Below are 19,184 nucleotides of genomic sequence, written 5' to 3' on the forward strand. Positions count from 1 at the left end.
ACCTCACCCACGCATCTACCACACTGTACAAAAAAGTGCAGAACAAGCACTCGAATCCACACCCACAGCTCCGAAAATTTAAAGATAACCACCAGACCACACGTACCTTATTATTTAAAAATAAAAATAATTATATTTAAATAATTATTTTAATACCTATTTATATAATATATAAAAACCATAGCAAAGCATCATCAACTAGGTATTACAATAAACATGCTCATGATCCAATTCTCTAGATGCAAAATATGCAAAAAAAAAAATCTATTGCCTGACTCCTTCAAACCCTGCACACCCCACCTGCCTTGTACCAAATTCCCCTGACCCGTCGGTCTGCTATCCCATCTGAGCTCACGGCGATCCTCTTTCTCCTCATCGGCATGAGCGGCTTCTTGGTAGGCGTAGCTAGGAGCCTAGGACTTTGACTTGCTTCCCCGTGAGCGCAAGACTCTGCTCTTGCTCTTGGAACTTGGAAGCTAGACTTCTATTGGTTTTTGCTCTTTCAGTTTGGCTCTAACTGTGTGCGGTTCTTGTTGCTGTCGCGATTTGCTAGGCGGTGGTCGGCAAGGTCGGCACCTTTCTGCTGTGGGTGCTGTTCCTGGTCTTGCAGACCGCCACCAGGATCGTCGGCAGCCTCCTTGCCAGCTCAGCTGAGCAGCAGGATGACCACCATCAGGAATCGGCGGCGGCACGGCGCAGGTCGCCGCCAGCCTCCCCACATCCCGAACTTTACGAGCCGGCGTCTGCGTCTCTGGCGCAGCTGTGGGACCCACCGCCTCTTCCGCACCTTGCTTTTGCTCCCGCTGCGGATGAGAGCTCTTCGTCCTCCAGCTTACGGCGGCGTGCCAGTGCGCCGCTGCCCCGAGCGGATGAAGACTTTGTGGTGCCATCGAGCGCTTACTCGCGTCCAACAGTGGGGGTGGCTCATACACACTCTGTGTCAGCACCACCACTGAGGGCAATCGAGACGCGGGCGGTGCCATCTAGGCTGGTGACAGCCGGGGGTAAGCGGCCAAGGCTGGAGAGGAAGTACTCCAAGATTGTTGACCAGTACCGATCCTTGGATGAGGTATGCATGCATTGTGTTATGTATCCTTGGAGATGCAGTGAGGATCAAATGTTGAAAGTAAGGGGATGATCATTTGGATGTTTGATTGATTTTACTTGACAAACTATATGCTGCTTCAAATGAGCATGGATTTGAACTTCATTCCGATCCAGATATTGGATATGTCGAATTAGCTATCATAGGCCCTCTTTGGTGGAACTTGGGCTTCTAAAAAAACAGAGAAGCCAGAAAAATCCACCCAAAACGGCTGCTACTTCACCGTTTTTGGCTTTAGAAGCTATTCTTTTGTCTACTTGTTTTGTAAGCCGGCTAAGAAGTCCCAACAAATGCCCTGATGCTGGTGCATGTCGTTGGTATTGGACAGTAGCTCTAGTTTAAGTGAGTCATAAATTTGGACTTCTGTACCTGTTTACTATTTAACTGATCATAGTATGTAGGAAGATTCTGAGTGTTATAGTGATAGCTTATTGCCTTATTCAGATAAGATAGCTGATGCAATCCACATATGGAGCTTTATTTTTTGAACTGACTGATTACAGATTAAGATTGGAGTATTGTTGGCTACCTGTTCTGATTCCTGAAGGGAGACCAAAACAGGGCAACATAATCAGTGATAGATTAAAAGAAGAAGAATATAAGAGTAAATATATAAGAGTAAATGATCTTCGGATAAAATGAAAGTACATATAGAAGACAATTATAGCTATGTTTCCTTTATTGCTTCTTCTTCATTACAAACAATTACAAATATACCTTGGAAGGTAGAAGCAACAATACAAAGATGGAGAAATCACAGCTTCGAAGGCAGAACGATTCAAATCTCAGCCCTCAGAAGTCTATCCCTGTGCATGACACTGTACATCTATTTATAGTGGTGGAGTACAACTTTGTGAAAATTACATTCATGACCTTAGTTCTATACACATGAACTACAAAATCAACTAAGGGCAGTGCTGTCATTTTCTCTGTAGCCGTGTTGAGCAAGTCTTGAGGATTTCATCTTAAGTCTTTGACGTGTTCGCTCTACGGAGCCGAAGTTTGTTGCTTCGTCTCTGTGTGCGCGTGATTGTCGGTCGCACATCGCTCTCAGACGAAGGTATCCCTCGTCAATTACCCTATTATACCTAAAACATACTTTAGAAACAATTGTCAAATTATTGTTTTGAGGACCTTTGGACAAGAAAGGCCCCCAACAAGTATGCTAGCTAGAGAAGAAACTTCCAAGTAGGAAATGCTATATTGGGATATGGTGGTTTGGACAAAGTAGTATTTGTTTTCAAGTTTCTGTGGTGCTTGTATCTGAACTTAGTATGGTAGGTAGACTCCTTGTGTTTCAGTGGGTATTTCCGCAAGAAGTTTTTCTTAAAACTTTGAACATAGAAAATGCACTTACCACCTTAGCGCATGGACGGTTAGACATTGTGGAAGACTTCATGCTATTTCGTAGTGGGACAAGAATTTCCACGAGGAGGTAATCAGTGTGCCAACCAGAATTGACTTAGTCATGCACAATTTTAGGAGTAATTGGATGATTAACATGATTAATATTTGCTATTAGTATTTGATAGAAAGACTGTCAATATATTGATCTGCTTCGTGCGTTGATGCTAAACTAGGTTGGTGGAGAGATAGACCGCACTCACATCCTCGCAATAGACTAGGGTGCTCTTGGTCAATTGACTATGGAGTTCCTAGAGGAGTTGGCGCAACCAACAAGCTTCTGCAATACTATTGGCAACGACTTTGTACTTAGCCTTAGCACTAGATCGAGAGGTGGTGGGCTGGCGCTTGGACGAACAAGAGACGAGTTTGTCGCCGAGGAACATCGCATAGCCAAACATGGACTTATGAGTGTCAAGACAACTCGTCCAGTCAGCATCGGAGTAGACAACTAGCTCAGTGATAAAATAGTACCGAAGGAGAAGGCCATATTTATTATTGCCCTGAAGATTGCGCAAGATGCGTACCGAGGGATTTAGAGCGAAAGACCTCCCCGGCGGCGAAGTTGAAGATGGTGTTGAAGACGACGACCATGGAGTTGTCGTGAATCGACGTCACACCTCCTATCTGGCGCGCCATGGACCTGTCCACCTCCTGTTTTCTGAGCAAAAGGTCGTTGGTTTGACCCCTACCTGGCGCGCCAGCTGTCGGTGTTTAGTATCGATGGCGCACTACGGGGTATACCATGTAGTGCTTTTGAGAGGACGACGAGGTCGATCGTAGCTCGATGGTTTGTGCCATGCACGATGGAACACGATGGATTATACAGGTTCGGGCCGCTTGGATGCGTAATATCCTATGTCCTGTGAGTTCTGAGATGTATATTGCTGGTGGTTGAGGATTACCGGTGATTTCTGGAAGTGGAAGATGGTTGCGGTATGAGAGTCCCCTGTTTCGTAGGGGTTCCCTCCCAGCCTTATATCCGACTAAGGGGAGATCACCCCGCACAATCTCGGAGCACGATTCCTATCTACCGACTTTCGCTAGAAGCGCGCCACGCCTTCCGGTGGTTAGTTGGTCTTTGCGAGGCCTGCGCGTACACTACATGGGCAGGACACGATCTTGGGAACATTTGCGCCCACACGTGCGTCTCGTTCGGTCGTCTTCGATTGCACCCAGCTGAGGGCCACTAGGCGCCTTACAGGCGGCCCATTGGGGGCCTTGTAGGTGGCTTACGAAGCATAACAATGCCATGATGACTCAAGGGATATCTATCCTCCACACCACTAATGCCCGAAGGTGGATTGCTTTAGCATTCTGAGCACTAGAATTAGCGTGCAAAGAAACAAAATAATCAGTGTCAGCAGACTGAACAGGACATTCCAAAGCATCCAAAATCTCATCAGATAGGATGTCACCACCATCAGGAGTGTCTGGCACAATGGCATTGAGCTAAGCAGGTTTAGGAGCAACTAAGACACCAGAACACGTGTGGCCTGGAGAGAAAATTTTCCCCACATTTAAAACATAGCCCATTTGCTCTTTGGTATTCCTTCTCATCAGATAGGATGTCACCACCATCAGGAGTGTCTGGCACAATGGCATTGAGCTAAGCAGGTTTAGGAGCAACTAAGACACCAGAACACGTGTGGCCTGGAGAGAAAATTTTCCCCACATTTAAAACATAGCCCATTTGCTCTTTGGTATTCCTTCAGCTAGCGAGCCTTCCACAATTTAGATGGTGCATACATACTTTTAGTCCCACTGTAACTGCCACTAAGGGGTGGCTTAGGCAAATTGGGTTTGGCACTGCATGACTTTTTCTTCAGCATCAGTTGTTCTTGGATAGAAGCCAAAATAGCAGCATGGGCCACAAAATCTGGCAACTGCATTTCAACAGGATAACACAGCTCCCCTTTCAGTCCTATCAAAAACTGAGCAGTAAGCATCGTAGAACTCACAGAGGGTTCATATAACCTAATGTGATAAACCATCCGCTCAAATGATTTACGATATTCCTCATCCGAACCAGTCTGACACAAATTTAAGAGTTCCATGGTCTTCGTGCCTTTGTCACCGACTATCGAGCGTCGAGCTGCCGGCGTCCATGCCTCTGTGGCTCCAAGCTCTGTTCATGCGGTGAGAAGCGCCGTACTCTCAAGTACAAGGGCAGGAAGGAACTCCATGTTCTTATCAATGTTCCAGCTGCTGCGGTCACTGACCCACTAGCGTTCGACACATCAGTCCTTTTGTTCCCGTTCCTGTTTCCGGAACGAGGAACAGTGGAACGGGGAGCGTGACGTTCCTAGCTTCTTAGAGCTGCCATTTAGGAATGTTTGAAGCCTCCTGGTACATGGACAATAGTCACACGTGAAAAACCATACTTATCAGTAGGCCTAATAGTGGTGCGATCCCGTAGATTATATCGCCGAGCAACAACTCATCAACATATTAGAATCATCAACAACAGGAGCATCACGACTAGCCATCCATCAATGGTTATGAACCACCAACCAAATGAAAAAAATTGCAACGCAGGAGGGCCCAACTTTTCCACATTATTCTCCATGGACTGAACCTGATTGTTCCAACAAAGAAGGCTAATAAGCGGACTTGCTCCTGTAGGAGCCCAACGTATTCAACTTCCACTTAAACTGGTCAAGCACATCTTGTTGCAAAACTATACCATCCACTAAGTCCCAAACCTGAAGATATTCAACCAAAACTTACTGTAAGAGCCCTATTTATGTCTCTGACCCATTTTCTATTTTGGAGTGCTTGGGATACAGTCCGCCTCTTGGCAGTTCATTTCGAGACTGTTCTGAACATGTTGTGGGTCACCTGTGCCAAGGTATTGTCATCTAATCAACGATCAGTCCAAAACAGGAACATAATTTTCTTCCCATTGCTAGCTAAGGCATCCAACACAACATTTGAAAGAGCCTGGGCATTTTGTGGAGCTTGAATTGAGAGACCAGCCCATGGCCTTGAAGGGTCTGTCTTTTGTGCCCACAACCTACATATTCTTATTGTCCAGCCAAAAAGGTCAAGATTATGAATTCCAAGTCCTCCATATTCAAGAGGCCGCTGTACCCTTTCCCACATGACCAAGCAGTTGTCACCATTTGTCTATTCTTGTCCCCTCCATAGAAGCCCCCACTTCTTTTTGTCTATTGCCTTAAGACACCATTTTGAAAGATCCATGGAGATCAATATGTATTATTCCAGAAGAATAATGGCCTTCACATGACGATCAAATATGTCTCTGCCATCTTCTACAACCAAGCTAGCTATAGTCTTACAATAACTTTCTGTAGTGGCATCATGAAAGAAACTTGTGCTTCCATCTCCTAATTTGGTCCACTAGATGGTGTATCTTTTTTTCCCGATTTTTTTGCATTTTAGCTCTTTTTTCGGAAAAAATCATATTTAGACCTCTGAAAAAATATTCCTGTTTCTGGACCCTTTGCTCGGCTCTATGAGCCGTGGCGCTGAGGTAACACGGCTCGGCGCCATAGCCCATGGCGTCGAGGTGTTGGTCGCACTGGCATGTGCGCTGCGCTGGCGCTGACATGTCAGACTTCGGCGCCACAGATCTTGGCGCCGAGGTTGTGTGCGCAGTGAAATCGATACGTGCAGTGCTGGTCTTGTGTCAGTTAAAGCTGCTGGTGTGGACAAGAGCCTGATGTACCCCTTTGATGAGGGGTCATGTTCCCTCTGTCAGTCGTCGTGATTCGTGAGGTGAGGTCACCGTGTCCTAGCATTGTGGGGATTGTCGAGCGCCAGCGGCAGTGAGAATTGAATTTTTTTTGAAAAACTAAGAATGCATGGCTGGATAGAATGAGTGTCAAATTGATTTGGAAGTAAGCCAAATTATTTTTTAGTCAATCTCGACGATAGGAGGCTGGATAGCAAAAACCAAAGTGAAATTCGCTCCCCATAGGCCCCGCCAAGGAATCTCGGTTATTTTATTCCCGCGGCACAGTAGTGACGGAGTGACGAAGAGTTTATCCCATAATGTTTTATTTTTACCCTCTCCTTCAAAGCTTAAATAGATATAAATTTATAAAATAAATTATTACAAAATCAATCTTCGTACAGTCGCTATATAATCAAACTAATAAATAGGATTTTGTTTTTTATATTTCTTAACATGTATGGATTATACCTTGAAGTTGAAGTTTGATATATTGCTAGGTTATATAATAAAGTACATTCATATATATATATTTTTTGAAAAACCTTTCATAAGTTTTGGTAGTTTAATTATACAACTATTGCATGAGTACACCAGTAGCAGTGCTCGAATCCACCAGGTGCTTCATTTTTAGGACAACCCTCACCACGCCAGGTGCTCCAGCCATGCATTCTTTGACAGTCCCTATCACGCCAGGACACGGTGACCTGACCTTATGACGACTGATAGAGGGAACGTACGCCCCTCATCAAAGAGGTACATCGGGCTCTTGTATACGCCAACAACTTTAACAGACACAAGACTGACACTCTACGTATCAGTTTCGCTGCGGACACGACCTCGGCGCCAAGATCTATGGCGCCGAGCTATGCCACCTCCGCGCCAACACAACACAAACACGCCAGCGCCCCTCGGCACCATGGGCTATGGCGCCAAGTCATGTTACCTCGGCGCCACAGCCCATGGCGCTGAGCAAAGGGTCCAAAAACGGGAATACTTCCTCTAGGGGTCCAAATGTGATTTTCCCAAAAAATTGCTAAAATGCAAAAAATCGCCTTTTCCCCCAATATTCCTTTTTTGTATCTTAGCAATTTTAAGATATGTTACTTCGAAATGAGTTTGACGTTTTACTCCTGTAAGTGAAGGTCTCTCTTCTTGTAGAAGGATAGGAGATTGGAGAAGACACCACACTCTGCAGTGAGGTGGTGACGTTCATATATATAGCCAATGTGGCTGAGTGTACATGGCAGGTGCCAATCACAGTACATGGCAGGTGCCAATCACAATACATGGCAGGTGCCAATCACAGTACATGGCAGGTGCCAATCACACTGATTGTGGACTTGCCTAATATGAACTTGCCTAATATACACTTGCTATATATATCTATCAGCCTCCCGCAGTCGAAGCGTCAGGAATCCGGATGCAAAGACTGGATCGGAAATCCTCAAATAGCTGAATTGGCAGGCCTTTAGTCATGATATCAGCGAATTGATACTTGGACGGCACATGGAGAACTTGGACCTCACCGAGAGCCACCTTCTCACGGACGAAGTGGATGTCAATCTCGATGTGCTTGGTACGACGGTGATGGACCGGGTTGGCTGTCATGTAGATGGCGCTGATGTTGTCACAGTAAACGACTATGGCGACCTTCAAGGGAAGATGAAGTTCCTGAAGGAGTTGTCGAAGCCAACAGCATTCTGCGACCACATGAGCAACAGCCCTGTACTCGGCCTCCGCACTGGACCGTGACACGGTGGTTTGCCGTTTGGAGGACCAGGAAATCAAATTGTCGCCGAGGAAGACACAGAAGCCTGATGTGGAGCGACGGGAGTCTGGGCACCCAGCCCAGTCAGCATCGGAGTATGCAATCAGCTTGTCGACGGGTCCAGTGCCTATGTGGAGACCGACCGATAGAGTGCCCTTCACGTACCGAAGGATGCGCTTGATCAGCGCGAGGTGAGGCTCGCGCGGGTCATGCATGAACAGGCACACTTGCTGCACAACATATGCCAGGTCGGGGCGGGTGAGCGTCAAGTACTGAAGAGAGCCCGCGAGACTTCGGTACGCGGCGGGGTCGGTGACAGGAGCGCCCTCCATGGCAGAGAGCTTGGCACGAGAGTCAACAGGCGTCGACGTCGAGTGACACTCGGCCATGCCCGCCTTCTGAAGAAGGTTGACAGCATATTGTCGCTGGCTGAGGAAGAGACCGTCGGAAGAGCGAGTGACGGATATCCCCAGGAAGTGATGGAGCTCCCCAAGGTCTGTCATGGCAAACTCAGAGTGAAGCCTGTCGATGAGTCGTCGAAGTAGAGTAGCCGAAGATGCTGTGAAAATGATGTCGTCGACGTACAGCAGTAAGTAAGCTGTGGAGTTGCCCTCAGTGAAGATGAAGAGCGAGGCATCGGTGGCAGAGGCGACGAAGCCGAGCTGTCGAAGGAACGTGGCAAAGCGCTGGTGCCACGCCCGAGGGGCCTGCTTGAGCCCGTAGAGTGAGCGCTGAAGAAGGCAGACAGCGTCAGGGCGTGCCGGGTCGACGAAGCCAGGAGGCTGCTGACAGTAGACCGTCTCATTCAGGTGGCCGTGAAGGAATGCGTTCTTCACGTCCAACTGGTGGATGGGCCACTGGCGAGAGGCCGCGATGCTGAGGACGACCCGAATGGTGGCAGGCTTGACGACGGGGCTGAAGGTCTCGTCGTAATCGACGCCTTGGCGCTGGGTGAAGCCGCGGACCACCCAACGAGCCTTGTGGCGAGCTAGGGTGCCATCGGAGTGGAACTTATGCCTGAAGATCCATTTGCCGGTGACCACGTTGGCACCGGGTGGACGGGGAACGAGGCGCCAGGTGTTGGTTTCGACAAGCGCCTTGTGCTCTTCAGCCATAGCCTCACGCCATTGGGGGTCTGCAAGGCCCCCCCGGTAGTCACGGGGAATCGACGAGGCAGTGGAGACGGTGACGACGTGAGTTGCCGGTGGGAATCCGTATCGGTCGACAGGCTTAAGCGAGCCTGTCTGTAGCCGTGTCACCGGACGACTCGAGGTGGGAGGCGGCGGGATCGAAGAAGCCGCCACAGCCGGAGCCAGAACCGGCTGTACAGTAACAGCGGTCGCCGGCTGTGCAGGAACGGCGGGCGCCGTCTGTGCAGCAACCGCGGGCGCCGGTGGTGGTACCTCCAGCTCTGGTGGAAGTGGCTGAGCAGCAGCACGCCGTCGAGTGTACACCCGTAGGGGTGGAGGGCCGGCCGGAGCAGGCTGAGTCGGAGCAGGGGCAAGAACTTGGCCAATCTGGAGGATGGCTGGGTCCTCAGCGAGCTCCTCCAAGTGAGCTCGATGTTGCGGCTGCTCAACGTCGGCTGGCAACGGAGCGACCGCATGGGGTTCCGTGGCAGCAGTGCGGGGCATCGACACGGTATGACCTGTAACAAGGAAATCCAGAGAGCTGGGAAGCGCACTGGTGGGGTCAGCACTAAAGGGAAATCGCATCTCGTCGAAGACAACATGACGGGAAATGATAATTCGTCTAGTGGTGAGGTCAAGACAGCGGTAACCCTTATGGGAAGGGGGGTATCCGAGAAATACACAAGCTGTGGAGCGTGGTGCCAGCTTGTGTTTGGAGGTGGCTGTGAGGTTGGGATAGCAAAGGCAACCGAAAACACGAAGAATGGTGTAGTCAGGGGGTTGCTGGTGGAGTTGCTCAAAGGGAACTTTATGGCCAATGGCTGAGCAGGGACGTCTGTTTAGGAGATAGGTGGCTGTAGCTAGCGCCTCTGCCCAGTATTGGGGCGGCATGTGAGCATGGATGAGCAGTGTGCGGCAGATATCGTTCAGAGAACGAATGATGCGTTCAGCTTTGCCATTTTGAGAGGAGGTGTAAGGGCAGGAGAGGCGTGAGTGAATGCCGCTGGATGCAAAGAATGTGGTGAGGGCATTATTAACAAACTCAGTGCCATTATCAGCCTGTATAGCCTTGATAGGGAGGCTGAACTGTGTGTGGACATAAGCGCAAAAATTAATGATGTGAGAGGCTACCTCGGACTTGCGGACAAGAGGGAAAGTCCAGCAAAAGTGAGTGAAGTCATCGAGGATGACTAGGTAGTACTGCGCACCAGAGACACTGGCAACGGGAGAGGTCCAAACATCACAGTGAATAAGCTCAAATGGTAGAGATGAAACTGAACTGGAATTTCCGAAGGGCAGCCGCACGTGCTTGCCAAGTTGGCATGAATGACATAGAGTATGAGTGGACTTATTACATGAGATGGAATTATTTTGTCTAAGCAAATTTAGGGTAGCAGCTCCTGGATGACCAAGACGATGGTGCCAGAGGTTGGTGGAGGTGGCGAGGTTGGCTTGGGGCGTGGCAGGGATGGTGTAGAGGCCGTCAGAGCTATTAGAGCGGAGAATCACGCGTCTGGTCTGCAGATCCTTGACAGAAAAACCAAACGCGTCAAATTCGATAGTGCAATTGTTGTCACGAGTAAATTGGCGAACTGAAAGTAAGTTGCGCACTAGAGATGGGACAACTAGAACATTGCGAAGCGAAAAGGATGAAGTGCTGCCAGGCAATGTGGAGGTGCCAGAGCAAGACACAGGAAGGTGATGACCGTTGCCAACAGTGATGGATGGGACAGAGGAGGGTTGACGGGAGAGAAGTATACCATCCGTGTTGTGCATGTGGGAGGTGGCACCAGAGTCCATGACCCAGCCGGAGTTCTGGAGCGCCATTTGGTTCAGGGCGGCGATGAGGCCGGCCTGATCCCACACCGGGGAAGGAGGTGGCGGTGCGGCGAAGTGGGCCTGTGGGTTGGCACCCATGAGGCCCTGGTTGCGCCCACCTTGGCCGCCCTGCTGCCAGCTGCCGGTCTTGGGGCCTTGCTGCCAGCCACCACTTGAAGGAGTACCGCCCTGGGAAGCCCATGGGTTGTAGCAGAACCATGGCCCCATGGGGCGGTTGCCCCCGGTTTGGGCATTGCTGCCTTGCTGCCAGCCGCTGCCCTGGCCGCGCCAGCTGCCTTGCTTCTTGCTGCCTTTGCCTTTCCTGTTGCCCCCACCCCCGGAGCCCTTGGGAGGAGCACCGATGGGAGCATCGTAGGAGGAGCGGCATCCCGTGGAGGTGCAGGTGGAGCCAGAGGCAGCCACCATGGCGGATGCTGCGGTGATCTTCTCGTCATTGGCGAGACGCAACTCTTTATAGGAGAGCATCTCGCGGGCCCTGGAGAAGGATGGCAGGACAACAGAATTTGCGATGTCGTCGGCAGTGCCGCTGAAGCGCGGGTTGAGGCCGCGGAGGAGGCTGAGGACGAGTCGGGCGTCTTCGATGGTTTCGCCGACGTCCCGTAGGGCAGCAGCCTTGATCTTGAGTCGCTGGCAGTACTCATCGATCGTCAAGTCGCCCTGCTTCAAAGAGTGAAACTCCTCAAGCAGGAAGACAGCGCGGGGTGCTCGATTGGAGCGGAAGAGGCCTTCAATCGCCACCCAAAGTTCGTGGGCGGACTGGTTCTCGTCGGTGATAGCAAGATCAAGAACCGAGTCGGCGACGGTGTTCAAGATCCAGCTGCGGACAGTGCACTCAGCAATGTCCCACGATGGATCACCGGCTGGAGGAGGAGGCCCGTCGATGTGGGGACGAAGACTGAATTTCCCACACAGGGCCTTGAAGAAGGACGCCCACTTGGTGAAATTGGGATTCTTCATCTCCAAAGTTACCGGAATGTGGGTCTTCACGTTGACGGCGGTGTAGGGGTGGACGACGACAGCCTGCAGTGCTGGTGGTGGTGGTGCAGCGGCGGCTGCGGCCTCGGCAGCAGCAGCGGCGGCTGCAGCAGCAGCGTCGTCACCAGGCATCGTGGCTGGCTGCGAACAGGGGGAGTGGCGCACAGCCTGAGGTGGACGGTGGCGTCAGAGGACAGCCGCCGGGAAGGTGGAGGTGGGGAGATGCGGAAGCAGAAGGTCCAGGATCTAATTGATCTTGGTCTGTGATACCATGTAGAAGGATAGGAGATTGGAGAAGACACCACACTCTGCAGTGAGGTGGTGACGTTCATATATATAGCCAATGTGGCTGAGTGTACATGGCAGGTGCCAATCACAGTACATGGCAGGTGCCAATCACAATACATGGCAGGTGCCAATCACAGTACATGGCAGGTGCCAATCACAGTACATGGCAGGTGCCAATCACAATACATGGCAGGTGCTAATCACACTGATTGTGGACTTGCCTAATATGAACTTGCCTAATATACACTTGCTATATATATCTATCACTTCTTCCAAAGCATCTAGAGTTTCTAGGGCAGAGTTAAAGTCCTTAATTAGACCATTAAGATTAGATTAATTTTTACTCCATTTCTTAAGAGCTTGCCTTAAAAGTCCATTATGCATTTTGACAAGGTTACCAAAGCCAGCTAAGTCGGTTTCTGCTGGAAAGCTTGTGATCGGCCCTTTTTAACAATTTTGGGTGTCAACAAGTGAGAAAGACTTGGTGGTGATAGTTTAATACTTGTCCCTCTAGTCACAAATATCTAATTTCTAGGGTGCCCACATCCATCCATTGTGAACTTTATCACAAATTACTTTTAAGTGTTTATTTTGAATATTTGGAAAATAATATGAGTAGATTGGTGTTGAGTAGTAGTTCATACTTGTATAACGTTAATATGTTTGAATATACTACAACAATTTGTATTCGGTGCTGTGTTGACCAATGGATGCATAAAACATAGCTTATTTATGACTTGTAGAGTGTTATGTAAATGTCCTAGTCCATGCTCATGTGTTCTAATCTGTCAACCACTTACCACATGTATACACAAGCCCATATTTGATGTGTGAAAAACAAGGTCATTAAGTCCTAACATGTTGTGCTAAAAATGCAGGTTATTGAAGCATTAGCACAGGCTGGTCTTGAGTCTTCTAATTTGATCATAGGAATTGATTTCACAAAGAGTAATGAATGGACAGGTAGTTTGTCTGCCCTTTTCTGCAAAGAAAGAAAACATTTGTTCTTGAATCTTGATTCCTGGCTATCTTTATTTACAGGAAAGAATTGCTTCAATGGTATGAGCCTGCATAATATCAGTGACAACCCAAATCCTTATGAACAGGCAATATCCATCATTGGGAAAACCTTATCTGCTTTTGATGAGGATAATTTAATTCCTTGCTTTGGTTTTGGAGACGGTAATGGCCTGCTACTTTTATCAGTATAAGGTGAATTTATACATGTCTAATAGTTTTCAGTTTCAATAATGTAGCATCTACTCATGACCAAGATGTATTTGCCTTCTATCCTGATGAAAGACCATGCAATGGTTTTCAAGAAGCTTTAGCTCGATACAGAGAGATTGTACCTCATCTTCGCCTTTCGGGTATGATTTTTTTTTAATTTGGAAATATGTAGTGACCAGTTAAATTCATGGATATAATTGGAATCTGGGAACAGTTGTGTGTAGTAGCATAGGACCCTCACCACCTTTATTTGTAGTAACTAATACAAACTCTCCAACATGTAATTTTTTGGCATTAATCAAGGTCCTACGTCATTCGCCCCAATAATTGACATGGCCACAACCATTGTGGAGCAAAGTGGTGGCCAATACCATGTTTTAGTAATTATTGCTGACGGGCAGGTATGCCCTGGTCCATTCCTCCTTTTTTACTGATATTTCTGTTTCAGATTATTGCTTATTGTTAACGAGGAAAAAAATGAAACGTATTTGTCTATTATTATGGCTTTGTCTGAAGCTATCATTGTACAGGTCACAAGAAGTGTAGATACTGAATTTGGTCAGTTAAGCACCCAGGAGCAAATGACAGTTGATGCTATTGTACAAGCAAGGTAATAATGAAATAATGATTTATGTTATTTAACAATGAATATGTACTTTGGTTTTATGTTTCAATAGTGTTTGACAACAGAAGGCATGAATTTATAAGGCAGTGCTGTCCTTTTTTTTTGCCAAATGCTAGAATATTACACAACACACATGTTTACATGAAACTGGTTATAATCTAATCAACATATAATTGGGATTTCTGAGTTTTGGAGCATCTATTTCTGACTGACAGTATGACTACAGATTATGATGCTAAGAGGCTCTGGGTTTTTTAATGAGATTTCTTTGTTTTGTTAGTCAATTACCGACTCTGAAACGACAATAATAATTGTTCTCAGGATTTAGTCAGATTCATTTGTGTTACTCAGCATTTCTTGGAGTTACTAATGGAGTAATAAGATGTTGAAAATAGATGGAAGTTGACTAGATTATTGGGATTCATCTCTAGCTATCCCAACATGATTGCCACTAAAATGATTTGTTGTTGTAAAGCTATACAAGTTAATAGTGCAGTCACAATGCTATGAGAAGGTCATGTATCTTTGTTGGTCTATCTTGGACCTTTTTCTCCTTAGTACAATGATGTGCATCTCTCCTGCGTATTCGAGAAAAAGGTGGTTTTATAGTTGATTCCATGGTTTATAAGTTTTCAGCAAGACATTTTTAGACCTTATTAATGTCTCCGAGAACATGACCCATTTTTTCATACTGTATTTCAACAACACTGGTCGCGTTTACATTGCATCAAGGCCTCGAATTTTGTTTGTTTCTTTTTTTATAGCCAATTCCCATTGTCTATAATTCTTGTTGGAGTTGGAGATGGTCCATGGGATATGATGAAGGAATTTGATGACAATATACCAGCTAGGTCTTTTGACAATTTCCAGGTATGTCCCAGAAGTACATGATTATTATTTTTGGATTGTTAACCAAAATAAGTAATAGTATTTTCAACACTTGCTCTCATAGTTTGTCAACTTCACTGCGATCATGTCAAAAAAGATAAGTCAAAGCAAAAAGGAGACAGAGTTCGCCCTTTCAGCACTAATGGAAATTCCATTGCAATACAAGGCAACATTAGAGCTTGGAATTTTAGGGTATGGAGAAACATGAGGAAGGCCATTTACATTCACATATTTCATATTTGTTTCCCAGTTATTGTGGGCTTATTCACTCTTTTATCTTTGTTTTTTCTCTAATCAGACGTCGAATTGGAGAGTCACCTGAGCGGATTCCACTTCCTCCTCCTTTTGCAAGTTATAGCACAGTTTCAAGAGCAGAACCATCTCGGGCAAATAGTTATCGAAGTGTGCCTTCACATCCAAGGGAGGAGCCAGCTGTAAATTCAACTATCACAGCATCAGTTACATCCCCATCAGCTGCCGAAAGTAGAGTTTTAGAACCCCAGGTACAATAAATTCCTTCAACCTAGTAGGATAGTTTGTTAAATCACGAAAAGGGAAAAATATCGATTTTTTTGTAAGATGTGAGAAAGTTGTTCCAGAATATTTAAATTTGCCTTAGCATCAATAGGATTTAAAATTGGTTGATTTGGACCTTCACCAAGAAAGTTAGCCTGACACGGACTTTAGAAGCCAACCAAGCCAGGTAGTCGGCCTGGCCGCTATAAGGAACTAGCCTAGCTGGGTTTACCCTACGTGTAGAAATACTAGCAAAGACGGTTTGGTTGACTTTTAAAATTGGCCTGGTCGGCTCTGACTATTTAAAGTCAAATAAAAATAGTCGCATCAACTTCTCTTTGATAGAAAAGTTAAAAGTTATGCCTACCAACGTCGAAGCAAGATGCCTCTTGTTGGGTCCTGACATTTGGGCCCAAACACTCGGTAGCAAGTGAGAGCAACAATGCACAACAAAACGGGAAGTTGGATGGCTCGAATGTCTTGTCAAACATGTCTCGTCCACAAAACGACGGGGGTATTTATAGGGTAACCAAGAGGCTATGGCCTAACATACATGTGTGTCCTTGGTTACCTACTACATTCCCGGGATATAATGTACATTGGGTAATTACGAAACAGTGTCCGTCTGGACCTAGTTACACCAAGGACACTCGGTAACAGTGTCCTTGGTTACCTACTACATGCAGGTCCACTTTACTGGTGGTGGGCCCATTGTGTCCCTGTTAGTCATGTAGTCCTTTGACTCCGGCCTTCAGTGTTTCCGCGTCTTCTAGTGTAACGCCAAGGGGGAATGACTGCCTTCGGTTTGTCTGGTGTGCCTTGGTCCGGATCGTCGTCTTAGATCGAGGATGGTGGAGAGCGAAGTCATAGAGGCCTTCGACCGGGAGCCTCTGTTGTGGATGGAGCCCCCGTTGCCCGCGGAACCCAACTGGGTTCTGCGGACCCTCCGCACCATGCGAAGGGAGCCTTCGCATGCGTGACACGAGTCTTCGTTCCAAGGACTTGTTTGCATTGTGTTGGTGCCCTATGCATGTAGACAGGGTCAGTACCGAACATGATCGAGGTCTGGTTTGGCCTTCGTCCCAACAGTAGCCCCCAAGGGGAGGCTCAACTTGATGAGCCGATCCCGAAGTCTTGCAAGAAGGATACAAACGCTGCCCTCGATCATCAATTGAGCTGCTTTGGAGGGGGGGGGGGAGAAAGTGTCCATTATCGTGGGATTTTCGCGGTGGCTATATAAGGCGTGACATGGGGGGTAGAGTTTTTACTCCTGCTCTCGCGACCTTTACTATGACCTCATGCCCTTTCGTTTCCGCTTTTTCTACCGCTGTCGCCGCCTCTGCTCTGCCGCAGGCAACCGCTGCACCCAACCACCGTACTAGCGACGAGCAAGACCGTCGGCTGCCGCCGCCCTCGATACGCCATGGAACCTGCTATTTATGTTAGCCAGGCTGGTTTCGCCGCGCTGCCACCACCGGTTGAGTTAGCCCCGGTGAGCGGTTCAACTACCTCGGGCTCGAGTGACGCCACCTCGTCGTCAGCGGGTGATGTCATCGATACTCTGGTGGCCAGGGATGGAGAGACCTTCGAGCGCGGGTAGTCGAGGCTCTTGGACCGCTGGGTTAGAGAAATGGAGCGCCCCCTGGAAGATGTTGACGTAGCGTAGGAAACAGTTGTTATCGTCACCTTCGTCTGGGAGTCTGAGGCGGTTCATGAGGACTTTGCAAGCACAGTCCTGGGTGCTCCCCCATGTCCTTGTAAGCAACGGGACTCTTACTCTCATCGATAGGATGGCACTATGAGTTGGAGCAATTTTTTGTTTATTTCTCATATACTACTCAAAATGTCATACCTTATAAGCGTTTTGGGTTACAATTTATAGCCCGAGGGGCTGCAACATATGCTTCCTAGAGATGCGAATATGCTGTCCTGCACTAAAATACTACACAAAAATGTTGTCCACTAGTCAAAACACTGCAGCAAGGTGTAAGCAACGAGACTCTTACTCTCATCGAGAGGATGACACTATGAGTTGGGACGATTTTCTGTTTATTTTCTCAAACACTACACAATGCCATGCCCTTACAAGGGTTGGGGACACATATTTATAGCCTTAGGGGCTGTGCTACACTGCACTACATACTACACTACACACTGCAGCACACAGGTGCTGTCCTCTAGATGCTAAAGTGCAGTCAAAAGACTGCACTGCTGCTGTGTTGCCTGTTGCTGCCACACTACAGCAGTCAAAAAGACTGTTGTGCTGCCTGCTGCTGCCACACTACAACAGTCAAAAGACTGCTTCTGTGCTGCCTGCCTATAGCAGAGATGTTGTCCTCCACATGCTGTAGCAGAGATGTTGTCCTCCACACGAAGACCACATGACTTATTCCATCATTCTCCCCCTAAGTCTTGTGCGTCATCTTGTGGGAAAGTTTAGCTATCCCGGACCTGGAACAAAGCTCAAGGAACTTGATCCTCCCAAGGGGCTTGGTGAGCAGGTCTGAAAGCTGATCCTTGGTGTTGATGTAGCGCTCCTTGATGCTTCCTTCTGCCAAACAGTCACAAATGAAGTGGTACCTCACCTGGATGTGCTTGCTCCGTTCATGGAACACGGAGTTCTTGGCCAACGCCAATGCAGACTGTCTGTCCACCCTGAGTTCCACCGCTGCCGTGTCTCTCCCGAGGAGATCACCGAGCAGTCTAGCCAGCCAGAGTGCTTGAGTCGAAGCGGTGGAGGCCGCTATGTACTCAGCCTCACAGCTGGACATGACCACCACCTGGACATGGCCACCACCTGCTGTTTGACCAACTGCCAGCTGATGGGGCATTTGCCGAGGAAGAAGAGGATTCTGCTTGTGCTTTTGCTGGTGTCGATGTCGCCAGTGTGGTCGCTGTCGCTGTACCCGACAAGGTATGCCTCCTCAGGGCACCTCGGGTAGTAGAGACCGTGGTCGAGAGTCCCCGCAACATAGCAGACGATCCTCTTCATAGCCTACTCGTGCTCTGTCGACGGTCGCTGTAGGAACCGACTAACGTAATGCCAGATCCGATCGTGTGTGGATGAGGTAGCGAAGGCTCCCAACAAGACGTCGGTACTGAGTAGCGTCCACCTCCTCCGTCGTGCTGTCGCAGCTCAGCTTCAGCATCTCCTCCATCGAAGTGAGAGCTGGGTTGCAATTAGTGAGCCCAGCCAGCTCAACAATGCGCTTAGCATAGGCCGTCTGGCGAGGTGTGATCCCAGAGTCACTCTGGTGCACCTCAATCCCCAGGTAGGAGAGATGCCCCAGGTCACTCATCTGGAAGGTGGCCTTCATCTCTTCCTTAAACGTCGCCACCTCTGCATCCTTGGCACCAATGATCACCAAATCGTCGACGTAGACACCCACCAACAGGGCATTTTCTCCATTGCCCCGCCGATAGATGGCCGCCTCGTGCGGGCTTGGCATGAAGCCCATCCTCTTGAGCGTGGAATCTAGCTTGGCATTCCACGCCCTCGGTGCCTGTCGCAAGCTGTAGAAGGCCTTGCACAGGCGCAACACCTTGTCCTCTTTGCCAGGGATCGTAAAACCTTGCGGCTGGTGTACGTAGATCTTCTCCTTTAAGTCGCCGTTAAGAAACGCCGACTTGACGTCCATGTGATGAATGTGCCAGCCCTCCTGGGCTGCCAGCGCAAGGAGGAGTTGCACAGATTCTATCCGTGCCACGGGGGCGAA

General features: G+C 48.2%; 1 protein-coding gene across 1 annotated transcript in view; it reads left to right on the forward strand.

Moving 5' to 3' along the window:
- Nucleotides 1–243: 243 nt before the first annotated feature.
- The window catches only part of LOC100283629 (copine family protein), a 30,356-nt gene continuing 11,415 nt past the window's right edge, over nt 244–19,184 (forward strand). The window contains exons 1-10 of the mRNA NM_001156530.2: nt 244–395; nt 554–1,069; nt 13,088–13,172; nt 13,251–13,391; nt 13,466–13,579; nt 13,743–13,840; nt 13,970–14,049; nt 14,829–14,934; nt 15,017–15,144; nt 15,251–15,455. Coding sequence (NP_001150002.2) covers nt 381–395; nt 554–1,069; nt 13,088–13,172; nt 13,251–13,391; nt 13,466–13,579; nt 13,743–13,840; nt 13,970–14,049; nt 14,829–14,934; nt 15,017–15,144; nt 15,251–15,455 — 1,488 coding nt within the window. The 5' untranslated portion in view covers nt 244–380. The remainder of the gene's footprint in view (nt 396–553; nt 1,070–13,087; nt 13,173–13,250; nt 13,392–13,465; nt 13,580–13,742; nt 13,841–13,969; nt 14,050–14,828; nt 14,935–15,016; nt 15,145–15,250; nt 15,456–19,184) is intronic.

This window comes from Zea mays, chromosome 3, assembly GCF_902167145.1.
Source record: "Zea mays cultivar B73 chromosome 3, Zm-B73-REFERENCE-NAM-5.0, whole genome shotgun sequence".
NCBI classification, from domain to species: Eukaryota; Viridiplantae; Streptophyta; class Magnoliopsida; order Poales; family Poaceae; genus Zea; species Zea mays.